Source organism: Alligator mississippiensis, chromosome 10, assembly GCF_030867095.1.
Source record: "Alligator mississippiensis isolate rAllMis1 chromosome 10, rAllMis1, whole genome shotgun sequence".
NCBI classification, from domain to species: Eukaryota; Metazoa; Chordata; order Crocodylia; family Alligatoridae; genus Alligator; species Alligator mississippiensis.
The window spans coordinates 7,330,462-7,351,650 of record NC_081833.1 but is presented as its reverse complement, the minus strand read 5'-3'; the positions used below and the strand labels follow the sequence as shown (position 1 = coordinate 7,351,650).

The 21,189-nt window shown below is 42.8% G+C and overlaps 1 protein-coding gene across 3 annotated transcripts in view; it reads right to left on the bottom strand.

The window, feature by feature from the left end:
• Nucleotides 1–21,189, bottom strand: part of TMEM132B (transmembrane protein 132B) — a 364,403-nt gene that overhangs the window by 69,178 nt on the left and 274,036 nt on the right. For all 3 annotated transcript variants that reach the window (XM_014598576.3, XM_059713428.1, XM_059713427.1), the window contains one exon: nucleotides 542–685. In XM_014598576.3, coding sequence (XP_014454062.2) covers nucleotides 542–685 — 144 coding nt within the window. The remainder of the gene's footprint in view (nucleotides 1–541; nucleotides 686–21,189) is intronic.

The following is a 21,189-nucleotide window of genomic DNA, read 5'->3' as shown; positions in this document are numbered from 1 at the left end:
TCGTAGGCATATCATAAAGCTAACTCATAGTTTAGTGCAGGTCAACATCTTTACTGCTGAGAGACTTCGAGTGGGAAAGGCCACAAGTCAGTTATGTACAGACAACCTTGTGTCCCAACCTGGAATGTTACTACTCGTTTTGTAACAGATGCCTAAGGACCACATAACAGTCAAAGTCCCTGAAGCGTGGCCTAAATTTCTGGCCAGCAAAGAAAGAGCAGGACCACGCATTCAGGGTTCAACCTGAGATCTGTTTTCCACACCCTCTGTCTCTGCTGCACCACAGACAGAGCTCTTGCATAACTGAGCTCCATGTTGCAAAGCAGAAGCACACGTGCACCACCTCCAGAAACCCAACACCTTATTGTACTAGTGGTTAGTAAACCATTGTGCCAAGACCTCCAGGACCAGAAAGGCAGGGGCTCATATTGCCACACAGAGCACAAGGACCCAGGTCTGTGGCTGTTTCCTGTTCTGGGGTCTAATATGATGGCGACCTATGCCCGCATAACCTTAGCATGACTTAGTTTACCCTCCTTACCTTTATGACGTCTTCATCAGCTGATTTACATTCAGTGGAGTCTGAAACATCTATCACTGAACCATCCTCCTCTACGGCAACAACCTTCACCGGCACAGACACCGTCTTGCCCGTCAGAATGGCTGTGTTGAGGACTTCAGTGTCCTGCACATACAAAAAGGGGGTTGGATGTTCAATGAACCTGACCACTGGACATAATGGAGAAACTCTTACAGGCAATTAGTGAAGATGCCTGTTGACCTTCATCCTTGACTGGCAGTTCTTTTAAATCATGTACTGCTCAAGTCCTCTGGTTATTCAAAATAGCAAATGATGAGCCTGTCAACTGACACCCCCAGCACAGTATAAGAAAGCACGGCTCTTCTGCATTGCAAACAATAGGGTCATTTGTCACAATCTTCACAGGCTTCAGAGCCATCCGGGAAACAGATTGCAGCTCTGCTCTGGGCCCTGGAACCGCACCGTCACCGCCCCATGATCCTGGCTCTAGCCCTGGCACTGCCCACTATTCCTGCTCCCAGACAACACTCCCCACCCACCTGCATCCCCATCCCATCCGCCCAACCGAGCCCGCCCTGCCCGTGGGGGTCCTGAGCCGGTCTGTATGGAGACCCCACACACCCTGCAACGGGTGCAGTGCAGATAGGCCTGGGCTGGATTGGATACATGCCCCCTTCCCCGGCCCACAACAGCTCACCAAAGCTTCCTAAGTAGCCATCCAGACCAAATAATGCCCCACCCCTGGGATATAATGATTCCTTCTCGACTTCCTTTTCCCCGATTTATGTCAGTAGATGAAGATATAGATAACAAGTACACTGTTTCCTGGCCTCCCCACCCCACTTCAACACGTGCTATTTTCCAGATTCTCTTTAAAAGATTTGCCTGTTCGATGGTTTTCTATTTTGTCGGCTTAATTGCACGGTGAGTGAAACCTTCATTTTCGTGTCAAATTAGAAAGAGATGTGGAGCCAACAACAATGGAATGCCAAATGCAAATTTTCAAATCTTTCCCCATCAGAATCCCACCTGGAGGCATTTTACTGGCCATCAAGCCACATTTATCTCCGTCTCTAATGAATTCACAGAGCCCGCACACTAATGACTCCATTAACACAGCCTTCGTCTATATCATGGCGTGGATGCAGTTTGATTAATTACTCCAAATGAGCTGCTACTGTGGTAGCAGTGCACACTGAAGGAGAACTTCCAAAAATCCTTTCGGGAACTCGCTTCTACAGAAGAAACCCTTACCACCAGAGCCAGAAACGTGTACAGCAGTGAACGATCAATGTCTTCTTGCGAGTTTCGTCTTAGTGCTTCAGAAACGGGTTGCGGCTGATATATATATATTTTTTTTTCTTTTCTTTTCAATCAATTTGCTCGCCATTTTTTGCTTCCATAAAAGTAATCATTGTTTGGCAACTATGAAAAAAGTAGCTGTCCAACTAATCTTCCTTTAATGTCTGTAATTAGGGTCAGGAGAAGTGGAGCTGGATTTTAGTGAGAAATGTGATACTGACATGCAAAGGCAGATTCGCTATCCCTTGCTTCTGTCTGCTCGCTAGATTGATGGGAAGCGATGGGTATTGACCAAAAGTCAAAGGCATCTGGAAATGACCAATAAGTATTTGCAACGAGGATGTATTATTAATCAGTATCAGGCAACTTCTACAGAAAGTAGCTTGAATGAAATGAATTCAAGTACTGATAGCTGTAGTGCTCAATAAACAAGCTTGTTAATGCTTTGCAATCATTCAGGTTTCAGGAAAGCACTTAAGTGTGTGCTTGAGACCAGCTCTGCTCGGGGCACCACTAAAAGCACGTGCTTAACTTGAAGCTTTGACTTCAGTGAGATTTAAGCATGTACTTAAAAGTATTACCAAGAAACGTTGCTTTTGATATGTTGAAGATATGTATGAGAGAGATGTTTTTTGCTCTAGACTCTGTAAGGTATAGCCCAGAAGTTTAATGCAATAGATGAGGAATGCTCATTGAGGGTGATCAAGCTCATTTATAACCAGATGTCCTCCTCTATGGAGGAAAAGTATTGGTGAGAAAACAGAAGACAAAAGTGGAAGTGCAAACAAACCCCAAGGTCTTTATTAGAACAAGGGAATGACCAAGATAAAGGGGAAAAATGTATCATCCCATGAAAAATGAAACAATTAGATGCATTGGTATGAGACAGATTTAGACTGCATGAAACATGTTGGGCAAATAGGGTCAACCTCATCCATTTATACCAGGAATGAATGAAGCCAGCTTTCTGATCCAACGCCACTGACATCAATAAAAGGCTTCCATTGACTGCAGGCCTAGATCAGTTTGGCACCAGTTATCAGGACTATAAAATCAATATAAATCAATGTGTAAAATAACAGCAAGATACAACTGGTATATAAATCAATATGCACTGGTGTAGGATAGGAAAACAGAGCCCCATGCACCTCTTTGTAAGAACTGATTGGTGATTATTAGCCACCAAATGCCAATCAGACTTCAGTGCTACTGAAGGTTAATGCAAAGTTTACAGTAGGATTTGTATTCCTTTTGTTCACTTGACACAAATGGGGGATGCCGAGTTCAAGCAAGAAGGTCACATCACCGGCCCTTTCATTTCTGCATGTTCTCAAATGCAGTTTTCTTGATCCTGACGTAGGTGTGCTCCTGCATTCCTCCCCGCAACACAGCATGCTGAGAAACCCCCGGTGCCAACTAGCTGTGGCTGCATCACAAACACGCACTTCACTGGGAAGAAAAACTACAATATAAATCAATATTTCAGAGGCTCGGATTCAGTATTACGCAACTACGGTAGGCTGTGTAAAGACATTTCTAAGAGCTAGCTATGTTCAGACGTCAAAAATATATTTCCTCGGAGGTGTGAAGTCAGAACTGAATTAATTGTCTGACCGCAAGGTTTAGAAACAAGCTAGCTTTTTTAAATACGTCTCCAACATGTAACAGCGTTTCTGCTAGATTCGAATAGGTATCTTTTATGTCTCTGTGGTAGAGCTTATTATAAAGAAACTGCTTTCTGAATGTAACGTATCTGTGACGGCTATTACTGACAGCATCTGAAATCTAGAGAAGTGAAAGCACAAGTTATATGGCCAGATCCTCAGAGAGTGAAACTCTGCGTATCTCTGCTAAAGGCACCAGTGAAGAATCAGAAACAGAGAGCTGAAAAGTCCCAGATGTAAAACGGTGAATACCCTTTCCTGCTTCTGTACTTTGAGGCTTTTCCTAAGGATAGATATCACATCAAATCTGGAATTCTACCAAGGCAGGTGGAAGCTGCATATTCATATTGCAGGCTGTGTCCCTGAATAATAATTACATGAGTGTTTATCTCCAATTCCTTCTCTCTACCTGAATGCATTAGCGCTTCAGCCGAGCTCTTCTTAATTACAACTGTAACCTGCTAATAGTGTTTCTTTGTTGTCTGAAGGAATCTACTTCTTATCCAGCCTAGACTAAATTAAAATTTAATACAACATCAGGTCGCAACAGAACTAGGAAGCAAATGACAGCTGTTTAATTAAAACCTAAAGCTGATTAGATGGCACTACTGAGAGAGAGACTCTAGAGAAAGAGTCGAAAACTACTGAAACTCGAGGCCAGGATAATGGCTTTATTTAAATATGAATAAACCCTATGCACAGCTACTGTAAATGTCTGACAACTCACTCCTCTGGACAAATGGAGGCGGGGGGGGAAATGTGAATGGGAGACTTGTCAAGAGTCATGATAAAGCCGTGATTACTAACATTCCCTTTTAACACGGAGTGTATGTTGCTAGGACATGGATTATTGAGGAGTGACTATAATGGATATTAATGACCCCACTCAGCGAAATCCACAAGTGTGGCATAAAGCCGAAATAATTAGGCTTTAAACAGCCGTGCTTCCTGGGGTAGAGTCTGCCCCTGACCCACACACACAGCTTGGCCAAGGGACTGTGACCCACGCAAGGGCTTTTTGACCAATATATCAATATTATAGCTCACCCCTGGGCTACAAAGGTATTTCTGTCTATTTATATAGGCTTCATCATCGTAGCAGTCTGCCACATCCCAAGCATTTACTGATTTATCTAACGACTCCTCCTTCACAGCCTGTGGCAGCGTTGTCCTTATTTTATAGCCGGGGATCGGAGGTACTAAGAAACTGAGTTGTCCGGGATCTCATCAGAAGCCTGTTGCTATGCCAGGAACAAGACCCATGCTTCCTAAGTCCCAACGCCATGCCACATCGTTCCTCCCCTTATGCAACTGCTTCATGAGCATCCTATACCCTCTCCCTACTGGTTGGCATAGGGGGTGCAAAGGGCCAGGTGCTGGCCCTCTGGATGGGTACAAACGTCAGTCCCCATGATTAACACACAAGCTGGCTGATTTTTCAGAGGTTAGCAACACGTGTTGCAGTACGGTACACCTAATAAACGCTCAATTGTAAATCAGGAGGGAAACCTAAAGCCAGCCCTAGTCTGCTGACAAATGTTCCAGCTAAATGCCTTTTGGCATCTAGTTGAAATGACTGTCTTTAGTGAAGAAGGCAGAGAGCCGAAACATTTGTCTGCAGAACTGCATTCCTTTACTATTATGATTTGTTCCCTAGCGCATATACCCCGCGAAAATGTGTTATATTAGAAGCAACCTTTGGGAACCCATTCCCCTGACTTTTAAGCAGCACTTCTTAAAAATGTAAAATCACCGGGCAGATTGTGTGTGTGTGTGTGTGTGTGTTTTCTTAATACAATAAATTATGCATCACCTTTTTCTTCAGATCAAAGAACAAGGCAATATAAGTCTATTAAGCAAGCTTAATATATAAATTAGATGCTTTGCTGAAATTATTATAATCCAAAGCAATTCTAATGTACTTTCCCCTCATAACTGAACAGTGTTTTAGGCTTCAAATACATATTAATGAACCTTTCTTGGTAGGGAGCTATTTATATTTTCCACCATTATATCAATTGTGACTCACAGGTAAAATTTGCCATTTTGTCACCCAAGGGTGAGACGGTACAACTGAGATTGTGTGTTTATTAAACATTAGGAAACATTTGCAATCTTCCACAAGCACACATTGTTCTCTGACCTTTTTTCTTACATTAATACAGTGAGTTGCACTCTACTGAGTCTGTTTCATGCTAAATAGGCAGTCTACACTTTAATACCACTACAAGCGCGAGTAGGTGGCTTAGTAGGTTTTCAGGTACTTACTGCATGTGGGCCAGATCCTACAAGTTCATGACTTGGCTGAAAGGGGAACATATGAAATGACTGCCAGCTCTTAAATTACGAAGGGACAGATGACATATTTCTGCAGTTTTCAAAACAATGACCGGCAAAGTCAGCTTCCACTCACCAAGGGTTTAGATACTGGACAGAGGTCCAAAAGGTTTAACATGCCCATTCCCTCCTGCTCCAGCCGCTCTTGGTGTCACTAGAAGGTCATATTCCTTTGCCCTCTACCAGTTCCATCTCCAGCTATTTTCTCATTTCAACCTGTTATATACTGAACTATTATTAAGAATGACCAACTATGACAGCTGGTAAATCATAAATACCGCAGCCTATCACGTCCGAGTTAAAGGTCATCCTTTATCGCTCCTGTCTTCCTGTAAAACAGCTCTACTTAATAGTGGGATCCCCAAGGAAGAATAGGCAGGTGCATTTATTCTGCAGGAGAAATTAATTAAGATAGATGAAGCCATTCAGAGAGAGAGGTTCTCAATGACAGCTTCTTAGGAGCAACATAAGCAGCACATATTAGCCTACATGCATGTTATTCTACATGTATGTTTAAGTGTGTACCGCAATTACAATTACTATAGCAGCCAATCCACGTTGTAGAGAGATTCCAAAGGGAAATCTTACAGCCCAACATGCCTTGAAGGAAACAACTTCCTTAACTTGTTGTATTCTGTACAAAGCCCATAATAGGCTCACAGAGGTAGCTGCCTGAGTGGCAATCATATCTTGGATTTCATGGAAATCAAAGCTGAGAATTTTTTATATCTCCATGTCATAAAAGAAATTCAGCGCGAGTTAAGGTTTATGTAAGGGAAGATGAGCAAATCCTGGAGCTGAAGGTGAACCCTGATTAAAAGCAGACATTGCCATACGTGCGACCTGAGTCAAGGACTAATTTTAAAAAAATTAAATAAAACAGCTGAGAGCGGCTGATCTGCACCCCATTAAGTGGAGGTTCGGAAAGCAGCCTGATGCACTTGGCAGGAGTAATTGTAACCTGTCAAGCAGTCTCCAATACTTCGGCTAAATACCAGTGCCTTCTGCAGTCAGCAGAGACCTTTCATGAGACTGGGCTTATGTTGTTTTACTGCAGCCCACAGCATCCCAAGAGAGTTTATTCTCAAAGCCAGGGAAGTTAGACATCCTGACACTGGTGTTCAAAAGGGGGAAAGTCAAGGTTGTGATAATAAGTGATGGGAAATTCTTAACACACCATGTGCTGTCTCTGGCACTACATGGGACAGAGACCTATGGAGATCCTGGACTTGTGCTTCAATGTCCTTCTGTGTCTCAGACATTTTACAGCTCTGGGTGTAAATCAGACCAATCGGTGCTGGAGGCAGAGGCAATGTTCTCCATTACACATTCACACAAATGTGGATAGCTTTTCTTGGTGGTCCTTCCCTCTTCCCCCAACCAGCATAGGTATTCTGCATTAGTATCCAAAGCCCTCCTCCTGCAAATCTGACCTTTGGGTCTCAGTACTGTTTTGGCAGCTTTAATGGAATAGTTGGTAAAGAAAACCAGGAAGTTGTTGGGTTTTTATAAGCAAGCGCTATTTACTCTTAAATGACCTGTTCTGTACAGCAAGCCTTTGCTAATTTTGTGTTGGAATTTAAACCATAATTAGTTATCTGCAGGGTGTCTGGGCACTCACCTGGTACACCTGTGCCAGCTGGACTCAGTAGTAAATGACTCGTGACCTTCACCAACACAATGCAACAACACTGTAAGGTGGATAAGCATGATGCCATACTGCAAGCTGACATATAACCGTGGGCATGATTCTCAGCTGCGTACAAAGGCAGAGAAAATCCACTGATCAATACAACCCGGTGCAGACAAAGTAGTCTGTTCACATGCTATGGATCACAGGAACAAGCCCTCTCTAACTACCAATGGCTGGAATTTGGTTTAAACAATAAAGGGGAATCATAATGCTTGCCATAACCCTACAAGGCACGAGGTAGAGGAGTTTATAGTAACATATCTGTTTGATTTTGTTTATTGGCACGGACTTCAGGAGCCCAAATTCCTGATTGCTGATTGTTATTTTCCTCCTGGATCTCTCTCACTGGAGGTTAAAGAACGCACACCCAGCAACAACAACAACAAGGCTGAGATAATCATTTGAAAGCCTTTCTATTAGATGTATTCCAGCCTGCTGTCCTACTTGCTGTAATCTCTTGCTGTGTGGGCTAGAGAGATGGGGATCTTGGAGAGAACTGTGCGCCAATGCGACAATGCAAGATTTGGCAACTTACTGGCTTGAAAAGGCTTCATCCTTACAAGTGCAACTCTACAGACGTCGAAACATAAGGTTGCATATCATATGATTTTACTACAGCAATCTGTGTAATCATCATCATCTGCCATGGCTGCTACCTGGGCAGAAATCCATATTCTTTTGTAATAACAGCTGTTTAATGTTATAGGAGAACGCGCAAAGCAATAGATAGCATGTCTGAGTATGCATCCTCAGTATGAGATTTCTCCATGTTTCTGGGGATCAAGACTTCTGAGCTCTATTCTTTGTTCTCTTTCTGAGTTTTTAGCTGCACTTAGTAAGCCATCCACAAAATAGGTATTCAGCAATACACAATTCACTCAGCAGGGACGTGGGATATTGCAAAATACTCAGCGATTTTTCACCTGCTTGTGTGCATGTCCAGTGAATAGATCACTGGCCAGGGCCTCAGAAGACCTGGGTTCTTCCAGCCCTGCCGCTGGACTTGCTAGTGTCCCTGAGGAATGTCTCCTCTCTATACCTCAGCTTTCCTGTCTGTAAAATGGAGATAACGACACTGACCTCCATTACAAAGTGCCTGGAGACTGATAGGTGCAAAGCACTCTACAGAGCTTGGTGTTGTTATGCACAAAGGACGAGGGCAGATACAGATCTTGTAGATGCTGCCACCCAAGTGACAACTCGGTCCAAAAAAGCTATACCGTTTATGCAAATACAATCTTGCATTTGGCAAACGGGCGAATGGCTCTCATAGCCGCTTACATGTAATTTGTCCCAGCCGTGATATCAGCTCAGAAAATAAAGACATTATATTATAACCAACTTCTGCCCGTGAAAACAAGGGGGGAAAAAATGAAACGTGGAGCCTCACGTTTCTGCTGGGGGTTTCACACAACGGGCACAGGGAACAACTCGGGACAATGAGGCACAAACTGACACTCCCTTTTCTCTTCTGCCTGCCTATCCCAGGTGGTGGGGTCGGCTGGACCCAGAAAAGAAGGAGAACATCTCACTTCCAGAGAGTCATGTTGTTGCACACACACACACACACACACACACACGTGGTCCCTGGCATCCCCGAAAGCACTGATTGCACCAAGACTTCTCTGCCTAGCCCACTCAGGAAAGTTGATCCAAACTAACTACAGCTGTGATGTTTAAAGCAAGTCAGTTAAAGCATATCTGCTTTACCGTGGTGTTGGAGAGTGGTGGTGGATGGGTCATTTTCAACCTGGAGGGATGTGGGCAACATCTTCATTGGCGATTTGGACAAGGGGGTGAAAAGCACCTTGTTCAAGTTTGCAGATGACACTAATATGTGGGGAGAGGTGAGCACGCCAGAAGAGAGGGACAGGCTACAACTAGATCTTGACAGGTTACAGGGGTGGGCGGATGAGAATTGGATGGTTTTCAATATGGACAAGTGCAAGTTTGTTGTACCTGAGGAGGAAGAACTAGCAGCAGACCTACAGGCTGGGGAACTCCATTCTCGTCAGTGCAGAGGCAGAAAAAGATCTTGGAGTCACTATTGATTCCAAAATGAACATGGGCCGCCAATGTGGGGGCACGGTCAGGAAGGCTAACCACACCTTGTCATGCATCCATAGATGCATCACGAGCAGGTCCAAGGAGGTGACCCTCCCCCTCTGTGCAGCACTGGTCAGGCTGCAGTTGGAGTACTGCGTCCAGTTCTGGGCACCGCACTTCAGGAGGGATGCGGCCAGCATCGAGAGGGTCCAGAGGAGGGCTACCCGCATGATCAGGGCACAGCAGGACAGACCATACTAGGAGAGGCTATGGGACCTGAACCTGCTCAGCCTACACAAGAGAAGGCTGACAGGGGACCTGGTGGCCATCTATAAACTTGCCAAGGGGGACCAGCAGGCAATGGGAGAGTCCCTGTTCCCCCCAGCACTACCAGGGGTAACAAGGAACAACGGCAATAAGTTGACTGAGAGTAGATTCAGGCTAGATATCAGGAGGCACTACTTCACTGTCAGGGCGGCTAGGAGCTGGAACCAACTTCCAAGGGAAGTGGTGCTTGCCCCTACCCTGGGGGTCTTCAAAAGGAGGCTGTACAGCCACCTAGCTGGGGTCATTTGACCCCAGCATCCTTTCCTGCCCATGGCAGGGGCTCGGACTAGATGATCTGCTTAGGTCCCTTCTGACTCTACCAACTATGAAACTATATCAAGGCCTGTGTGGTCACATTCAATCATAATTAAAATGGACTTAGATAGGTTTAGATTAATTTACTTTGATAGTCTCTGAGGTCCCGTTAAAGCAGAAATGCCAGTCTCAGCATGGCAATGCTGTCATGCAGCCCAAAGTCTTTAAATAGCATAGAGATGTAGTTGTCTTGGATCTAATACTGCCTGTTTCAGCAGCAGCAGTTCTTGGAAAATAATGGACTGGTTGAGCCTTGGAAGTTAAAAAGGATGGAAATTGTGAGACTTCACATTGTTTTTCAGCTCTTCTTATGCCTTTGCTGTGAACAGAGACTTCTGAAAGTCTGTCACCGAGAAGAGAAATGGGAATATTTACAGTTCCAGGACAGCAGGTGGCTGCACAGACTTCACGGCCACTTTCACCATTTCGGCACAGGAACTTTGTTAAACTCATCAGTCAGGAATGTCTTATTTGAGCTTTTCATTATATCAATTGTAAAAAAGAAAAAGGAAAAGGGAGAGGGAGAGAACAGGAGAATACAAAACTCACCCGGCATGCTTTTTGTCTTCAGAGAGAAACCTGACATGTAGCATTACCAACTATTAGCTGTTATTGTTCACAGTGCAGATTTCAGACTGCCCAGAGTTCCTCTCTGCACAAGGTCATGGTTAAGGCGACCGCACAATAGCCCGTCAAGGCGATAGCACAATAGCCCATAATCTTTAAGACTTAGGTCTGCCCAGCACAGTGAACCGAAGCAAGTGCAACCTGGTTAGCCCACCCTAGGGGCAAGTCCCCACAGCAAATCTGCACCCAAGCTATTGTGTCCTCACTGTTTCTGCAGGGTTTTTTTGTGCTGAGCTTCTCTAGGATTCTCTTTCAGTCAGTTGTATCAATACAGAACTTGTCTTTCATAATGGGAATTGTGGGAAGGGACTGGAGGACTATTAGCACTTAAAGGATATCACCTACAGCTTCACTGTAAAGTGGGTAGGTTCTAGCCTCAGTTACAGTGAAACTATGGTCTGATATGCTAGCATGGACTTCAAGTTGACATCTCCAAACCTGGGTCAAGGATTTTTCTGTACAGACTGTAGGAGGGCTGAGCCTAAAACTCAGGTTAATCATGCATACATACCTGATTTTCCACTGTCCCGGGACATTATATGTTCAGTGAAAGAGCAGTAAGACATTGCAGTTTAGCTTTCATTTATTCCAGGAAAAATGTGTGGATGTGGCAGTTACTACAGAGTAGCTGATAAGTGGGTGCAGGGTTTTATCACTTATCAGCTACTCTGTAGAAATCCCTAAGGTAAGGTATTTGTAAGTCCACACCCTAAGCAGTTGCAGTCTCAACATCCTATATTGAACTGGTTTTGGAGGCAGGAACACCGCATTTGTACAGTACCTACTAGGGTGACATGGGAACCACATTTTCTAGTTTGCAAGGAATTCTGGGATTTAAAACTGAGTTGATTCTGACGTGGAACAAAAGTGTCAAAAGCCAATAAACCATGAAACAAATTTCCCCAAAAAAGTAGGTTTGGGTCAAAACTTGTGATAAAAATCAAACCATTTGTTTGCAAGTTGACCTTTTACAACATGGCAATATTTTCATATTTTTCTATAATAATAATAATGGATTTCAAGGTCAATAATCATTTCCAAATGAAAAGCAAGCATCTCTTTCTTAAAATTTCAAAACAGGACATTTCTCCATCATCAAAATTCTTCATTTTTTCTCCCCTAAAATTAAATGAAATCAAATTCCCAAATCAACCTGATTTTTAAAAGTTTCAAGTCCAGAAAGAACAATATTGTTTAATCAAATAAACCTTCTGAGCCCCTGAAATGCCTACCATAATAGGGATCTGATTTTGGTTAGGACTTCCTAGCTTCAACCTTAAGTGGCTTTGGCATACGTACCTGATGGGGTGTGCAAAATGGGCCGTATTCGATTCGGGGACAGTGATTTGATTCGTTGATTCAGATCATGGTCCCTGATTCGATTCGGCCAAATCCAAATCTGAACATTCAATGCTGATTTGGAGAATCAGCGATACAGCCATAGACAGAGCTTTAAATGTTTTTCTACATACCTCGATGTACCAGGCATAGCTTATGAACGCTGCAATGCTGGGGCGGATGGAGCGTCCCACAGGAGCATGGGGGGGCCCCCGCATGCTCATTGATGAACCTAGAAGTGGAACGGAAGTACTTCCAATCCACTTCCAGGTCCGCTGAGGAGCATGCAGACACCCCTCTGGCTCAGCAATCGGCCATGCGGGGACCCTGGGTGCCCCCCCGGCCCAGAAGGCACCAGTCACCGAGCCAGGGACACAAGGGGGGTCCCCCTGTGTGCTCCCCAGCTGACCCAGAAGTGTTTCTGGTCTACTTCTGGGACCCCCCCTGCCACGCTCCTGTGGGATTCTCCATCCGCCCCACCACTGCAGTGTTCATGCGCCACCTGGTACCTAGAGGTATGTAGAAAAAACATTTAAAGCTGTGTCTATGTCCAAATCACTGAACCGTTCCGAATCTCTCCAAATTGATTTGGTGGGTTCTGATTCGATTCAAAGAGATTAAAGGGTCTCCTAATTCGATTCGGAGATTCGGCCACCAAATTGGGCTGAATCTCCGCCGAATCACATCAGCAACTGAACCCTAGGAGATGAAGGAGATGAAGGAGAGAGAAAATCCTGTGGAATCATAGAATGACAAGATAGACAAAAGCAGTGAGGATTTAAGGAGTGCCACCAAATTAGTGGGTGATCCTTGATATGCTTGGTTTTAGTTTAACAACCATAAATCGCCTATACAGTGCCACTAGCAGCCTTTCTTCTATGATGAAGACTACAGCAGTAAAACTTTTCTAAAAACACTTCTGGCTTTGGAAAAGAATGTCAGTGTAATGCAACTGTATACCTCGTGTGCTTCATATCAGATAATTACCCATGACTGCACTTGCTGCTGTGCAAAAAACATCAGCATTTATTAGCAACGAAATCAGGCAGCAGAAGAAGCCTTTCCCATTCACTGCACGTTAAATACTTTCTCAAGGATCACCCACTAATTTGGTGGCATTCCTTAAATCCTCACTGCTTTTGTCTATCTTGTCATTCTGTGATTCCACAGGATTTTCTCTCTCCTTCATCTCCTAGGTTTTGAAACCCATGTAAAAATTAGCTCTTCCACGAGATTACGGATGAGCAAAATTCTTCCATCCTTGTTTTTATGACAAACTGTTCCCGTTCTGCAAAAATCAACACATTTTGAAAAATGTGTCAGTTTATTACAGAACATGTTGACATTTTTTGGAATGAAAGCTTCAGTTTTTACTTTCAAAATGACTTTTTGAAAAACAAAACCATTGTTATATAAGAATTTTTAAAAATCGTAAAAGGTCAACAGCAAAGCAGAATGTTTTATCAAGGGGTGAATCTGCATTTCGCCATATGGCAACGTTGCTACAGCACCGTGCTTTAGTACTTCCCTTTGGAAGCACTGAAGCGTGGCACAGTATGGGCGATTACCACGCCGTGTGGGCGGTGCATGCTTAGATCTCCCTGCTACATTGCCGAGGCGGCACATCCAAGGAGTGTGCCACTACGGCAACATAGCTGGCAATCACGGGTAGGCCCGCGTGATTGCTACGTTGCTGTAGTGCACCGTATGCCAATGGAGCGCATTTGCTACGTCATTGTAGGACAGCAAATGTTGCACCCAAACTAAACCATTTTGATCCTAAATACATTTTCATGAGCTTGTTTAATCAAAAATTTGAAATATCTTTTTCTTTTGCTCCAGAACAAAACAATCAAAACTCTGGAGTTTCTCATGAATCAGGAAATTTGGTTCCAGTCTTGGTCTATCTGCAAACTGGTTTGTCCATTGCAGAAAATATAACTTAAGCTGACTTGGGTTTCCAGTAGTATTAGCTTTTATATAAATGATTGTATCTCTTCTGCCATGATCGTCCTATAGTTTCATCTAGTTGCATCCCACAGATAATGTTCAAATTCTACTTAATAAAGAGTCTCTTTCCCATTTCCCCATATTTTTCTTAGTCTGATGTTTTTCCTTCTATTTTGTTTTCATGGTTTCCCTCACTTTGCACCTGTTCAAGTGCTTGCTTGTTCAGTCATGCACCAACTTCTCATTATCTCTTTTTCTTCTCCATTTTTTTATTAGAAGTGAACTCAATTTTTTTTTTTTTTCAGTTCAAGACAAAGTCCCACTTGGTTGATATCCATGATTGAATTTCTCAATGAAGTCTTATGCTGTGTATGTGTTTCCCGTGGAACGAAACCATGCTATCTGAGTGCTTCAGAGTTTCTTCAGTCATTACTTTGACAAAAATCAGTGTTTTTCCAGCATCTGGGAGATATATTCTTACAAGAAGTTGCAGAACTTTGTCAGAACCTTGTGGATATGGTTGGCCTGTTTCTGCTCTCAGGTACACGGATGTAAATTAGGACCATTCCATTGAAGGACAAGAAGTTACACAAATGTAAAAAAATTATAATAATGAATCTCATCAGAGCCTCTCTGTCTCTCTCGTCTATTCTAATAAGTGTATGGTGAATGTTTCATTTACAGATTATAATTATTATACCATCTAGCTCTCATATAATAATTTTCATCTGGAGTTCTTCATATGCTCTCCAAAAGAGGGCAGTATAGTTAGCCTCGTGTTACAGATGGGAAAACGGGGGCACAGAAAGAGAAGTGACATACTCCGATCACAGAGCAAGTCGCTGGCAGAGCCAGGAATCGTACCAAAGTCTGAGTACTAGTTTAGTGCACTATCAAGTAGATAGGCACTAAATCTAACCGCACTCTAGCCATCGATTCTGTAAAGTTCAAATACTGATCTCTAGGTCTTTCCTACGGACTGGTCTTTTTTTTTTTTTTTTTTTTTGCATAGCAACAACTCTCTCAGCTGGTTAATTTATTGGTTGATTAGCTGCAATTCACTTGTGCACCAAGTCAATTATTCAATAACTGAGAAAACACAGTAAAGTGCAAACATCAGAATGGCAACTTTCCCAAGGAAGAAATGAAAGATTGTATCATCCATCACCTTTCTTAAGTGGAAAACAATAACAGCATTTACTCCAATGCTACAGATGACTGAATACACTCAGGAAGAAATCACAGAAGACTTCACAAAATGAAAGGTTTGCAAGATGTTACATTTTGAGATAGCGCCTGATGTCATCTCAAAGGAGGTATGAAATACAATAGGGCAAGACAACAATTGTAGACAGGCTGATAGCACGCGATTCCAAGGGGTGGAAACAGAAAGTGACTGATTCCATGATTTTCAATAGAAATGTCAGTCTGCAAAGAACTGAAGGTCTTATACCTTTGATTCAATAACAATAGGTGGCTATTAAAAACCATGAGATGTTTCTTTGATAAAAAATTTTTAACAATGGTCTTTAGCCTCAGCCCCCAACTCCAAAGCTCAATCCAGGAAGGGACTTCAGAGTAGTTCCTATTTCACTTTTTTTCTACTTACATGTCACCTGGAAGCAGAGGTCAACTTAGTTTTCTATTTTGCCAGTGAGGGACAGGTTCAAAAAAATGAAAAATGATTTATTTTTGCTTCCAAAATATTAATGTAATGATTGCCCTTTGGCAGCCATAAATGCTTCTTAGTCAATTCAAGCTAAACATATTTCTTTAATCCCTGTAATATTATGAATGGTGAAACCAAGCTGATAAAACACAGTGCTTATCTAGAAAGGCAAACTGCCAATCAAGGGAAGAAAGAAGATGGATAGATAGTTACTTGCGAGTCTACGCTAACCCATAAACATAGTTCCTATATCCCTGTCATATCTGAGTAGGTCTTTACTGCAGAAAAATTAGGAAAACTAGCTGCAAATTTTGCTACCCGAAACCCCTTTAAATGTCAGAGCATTAGTGGACATTCATTTGCAAAATAAAGAATAAATAATATTCCCAGGACAGATGTCTTCTTTTGATAAGCTGACTTCTTCCAAATTATTTTGCCCTAGAACCGTATCATCCCACATTTTTTTCAAAAGAAAACAAAAATGTCACCCCCCCCACCTTTGATGTCCTCTAAGTTGTCACTGTACTTGATGCAACTGTGTTCAAAGACCCCACTCTCCTGCAAAGAGGAATTAGGTCACTGCTGTTCAAATGGGATGAACGTTTGCAGCTGGCCTCTCATAGGCTAACTATCTGCCTTAATGCCTCCATATCAACTGCTTGTTCTGTTCTTTCACACTAAAACTGCACATTTCAAGCAAAGAATATGTTTGCTCCCCTTCCACCGCATGGATTTCAAAATGCGGACTGCTGCCAATGGTCTAAGCTTTCTGGTGCCATATTTAGTGGGGCACTTCTCTGTTTCATGCAAAGCGAATGCCACGGAAAGACAAACAAGCCAATAATAGTCATTATGCCTGCAAGGCCTTTAGAAAAAATACAAGAAAAAGATGTTTTCTACATGAGGTGCAATTGAAAGCAGGCACGGTCCTCTGACATTTTGACACAGTGTTCTGGCGATGTCATGACTAAGAGAGGAAAATTAATGCATCTAATGTCTTTGTAAACATAATGCAAAAATCCAGTTGAAAAGTGCTTCTGCTTGCCAAGTTCCTGTACAAAAACCATGCAGAAGAGAGGAAGGTTTCTTCATTACGTCCTTCCCTTTATAGCTTTGGTCTTCCTCTTGCTTACATCTTTTAAGTACTCAACAGTGCCCTACCGCTCAGCTGGGGAACTCCTGTATTACATCCAGGAGCCAGTAAGTACAGTTTTCTCATGGCTCAAAAGGCAGTCCTGATTCCTGAGCGAGCCCAAGGTGCTCTTCTTGTACGCTCTCAAAACAGGAGTGTGATTCTCCACTGCCTAGCACTCTGAGTTAAGCACATCCTGCTGGGATGGCATATTGCAACCCATTTGTAATACTATAAATAACGATACATCATGCAAAGCAACAGAGACTAGGCCTCCGTATACCACCATGACCTAGTGGTCAAATGAATGCCCACAAAAGAGAAGCCCTCTTCTCAGATAACTGAAATACAGTCACTGACTCACTTTTATTAGCTATTTTGATTAACTGCTAGTTCTGAAGGAGATCTATTTCTATCATGTGGCAATACAAACGTACTAGTGCCTAAGGATGCTATATGGAGGAGCAGGCGCAACACTATTACAGAAAAGAAATAAAAAATAATGGGATTGATCCTCCAATGCTTTCTCTCTGACACGACCAGTTACATGGACATGAAGTTGGCATTTAACCTTATCAAATAGAGCGTTGCCAGTGGCACCATTTTAACTCCCATTTCTTAGTGTTAAATGCACTTCTATCCCGATAAAACTCTGCCTACTCCCGAGATATTTATTGGCGTAGAAATGCTACCAAAATGATACTCCTTCTAAGGATTCTGGGGTAGCCCTGCCTTAAGTTTTTTTGCAGTGCCTATAAAAAGGTGAATCAATGAGTGTGAGGATACTCGTAGATGAAGAGAATCTGACTAAGAGTTACTGAGGATGCAGAGACTAAAGATTAGGGGTCTGATTTTTGCTTCTGGTAATGCCATTTCACATCATTCTGGGTGTGAATCGGGCACTCATTAGATTTCCATCCATAGATTCATAGATGTTAGGGTCGGAAGGGACCTCAATAGATCATTGAGTCTGACCCCCTTTACCTCCATTTTAAAGGCAGATTGCAAGAAAGGTAAGAATCAGCCCCCACTACTTTGATAACTGAATTCTGCTTACCCCTTTGCCGTGAAATAATGGAAAAGTTCTTCCAAGTTCAAGACTGTAGCAGTACGATCCCACATCCAATTTCTATCATGAGTCATCTTTCAATGAGATGCCAACAAAGATGGTTGAAGAGTTCATTCCTCTTTCTTTTTTTATTCTGTTCCTGGTCAGGACAACACAATCTAGCTGGACAAACAGCACTTTCTGAACCGGTGAAGATAACTTCACAGAACTATTTTGTGCTCGGCTTCCATCTTTTGGTAGATTATACTGCCATTCAACTTGTTGCCTGAAGGTTATATTACAAGTACCTAGGATGTATTACAAGTATGTAGTATTTTAATAACTGTTTTTCTTAGTTCTCCCAATGAGGAAAATTACACCCTTTTTTTTGTTGTTGTTGTTCGCATTTTTTTTTTTTTTTTGGATGCTGTTCTAAGTGATCACTTAGTCATATAAAATTCAACCTGACAAGAGAGAAAAAAAGAAAGAAAATAATCACAGGGACAAAACAGTGCTGTTCTTCTTTGTCTTTTGACAGGCTGAAACATGGACAGAAAATACAAGGTGCAACTCTGCACTGATTAGACTGGAATTGAAGTATCGGATGAGATGTGAGGCCGCAGGGTAAGCACACCTGTTGGAGGTAGGAGCGTTTTGCAGTGTGTTCATCTGACAGCATGGTCACCTGGCAAAGGTGACACTGCAGCAGTTTCACCCTCCGTAGCATGAGTCCTGTGAAGCATCATTCTTTTTGGTGTGCAAAACTCTTCTAAATGTGCAAACTCTGGCTCCTGTGTGCAACCTATTGATTTTAATGGTATTACACTGGAGAACAAAAGTGAAAGTGAGAGAGTGGGCGCTTCCCAGAGCGGATCTTCATAAGAGCTGCACATATTCTAAAACGGTCTACATTGCTGACTTTTATGCAAGCTCTTCCCCGCTATTCTGCATGGCCTCTTGTGAAGAAAAACACCCCATCCTAAATTTGACATACAGCTTTTGATATAAAAGCAGGGCCAGGATTTGATTGAGAGATTTTGCTACTATAATTACTTGCGAGGTGGCCATTTATGAGCACTGGAGTGCATTTTGGTTTTAGCTGTTTCTTGTTAAATGGGTTGCTAGAGGAACTTTCTCATGGCGGTTGCTATGCACGCTTTTGTTCTTCTTTATCAGCGAACGCTTGGAAAACAAGCAAATCCCCAGGACTTCATTCATAAAATGTTACTCCATTTTTTTCAGACAGGAGGCATTCATTTTTTCTTTAGAGTGTTCACTGCACAATGCACATCCCTGTGGGGCAGAGGAGCCTTATACATTATTATTAACGATGAAGACGGCCAAGCTTGGTGTCATGCATGAATCCCTTTGTTCTTTTCTCTCTAACACCACAAGGAGGACAGCACTGCCCAATTATCAGACAGCTCTGATATGGACTAAAGCAGACTACTGTCCTGTTAATATGCCCTTCCCAGTTCATACTGGGTGCAAGTCCCTTGGGGGAGACGGTTCCAGTTGTGGTGCAAGCTGACCGCTCATCACCTTTGTTGCATCAGATCTGAATTGTTAGCTTGTTTTGCATTTCCATATCTAGGCGAGACTAAGACTGGAGACAGAGCTGGCCAAACCTCCAACTGAGTAAGACAAGATTGCTCAGTTACTGGTGAGAACGCCACTGGAGACGATGCAGATATTTGCTGGTTCAGTTAAGAAGGCAGGATGGTTCATCATTCCTTACTCGGGCATACAAAGATCCTGTTCAAGGCAATCCTGGAAAGCAATCATCCTCAACTGTCTGGGATTCCCGCTGATGATGATTTCTTGATGTCCACAGCACAGCAGTGGCTGAGAGCGCATTTTTCCCATTTTCACTTTGGAATGAGCTCCTGTGTTTTTCATTCCAATGGAGACCTCCCTACAGCTATCAAGATCTTTGCCACCTTCACATTGGACTGCTGCAGGGCACCCTACATGGGGCTGTCACTGCAGACTACTTGGAAACATTAGCTGAGGCAGAATGCGCCTGCCTGCTCGCTTCAAGACACTTAAAGCATTAAGCACATCATCTTGCTGGTCCGCAGACTAGCATTCAGACAGTTCTGGCTGTTGATTTTAATTTTGGGGCCTTAAAGACCATCCGCCTATTTGTGTTCTTACCTGGCAGCTGAGGGTCACCTTGTATGCCAATGGTCTCTGTGCATGTGATCAGTCAAAAGGGGTGTACAGACAGCCGAGCTATATGTTCCAGTTTTTCTGCCATAGACTCAGCGGATGCTTACAACTTTACAGCTATTGTTTGTTGAGATGTGAACATTATTCCCGAAGCTGAAAAAGTAATAACTGATTAAGTAAATTAACTTCCAAAATACCTGGACAGCTGTTTCAACATACTGTAGCTATTGCTCTCTTCACAGCCAATATGCCGAAACAGCTGTCCTTATATTTAAGGTAAGTTTGGCCTGCATGTTAGTGTTTTGCAGAGTGAATAGTCTGGACCCACTTCTCCTTACAGTAAAACTAATGTATGTTAGGAGTTGTGCCCATGCAGTTAAACCACAAAATCTCTTCTGATCAAAACATTCAAGCTTTGGTAGATACTTTAATGCCTTGTTCTGTAATGCTAACGGATTTAAAAGACAACAGGTTTAATGACCGCATCCTTAGGCCTATTTTATCCCTTTCACACCACGCAAAAGGTCTCTGTGTGTTATAACAGTCATGCATGTTATTTTGCCAACAAGATGACTGAAGAATGGATGAATGGATTAAGCACGCATTACACAGCTCAGGGGTTCCTTAAATGAGACCCATGCAAAGCTTGCTGTAGCTCCTGGTGCTTTCTCTCCTTGTCTCTGGCTGCTATATCACATTAAAGACAACTTCATGCATACAAACACTCTCCTAGCATTATTTTCCTACATAAACCCTTGCCACAGGGATGTAATTCAGTCATCAGTAGGAGTAGAAAAGACTTCTCTCGAAGACAACCATTCTACCATAGATGCAGTTCATATTAGGACAAAATCAGGAGGCCCAGTAGATTGGTCCTTTCCGTGAAAAGGAGAACAACTCTGCACAATTTTCTCAATGGTTTTATAAGCCGTTTGGGCCAGATTCTCCCCCTTCTACCACTGTCAATCAACGTCAAATCCAATGAAGTCAGTGGAAGTAAAATAGCATAAGTTAGGGCAAACTCGCCC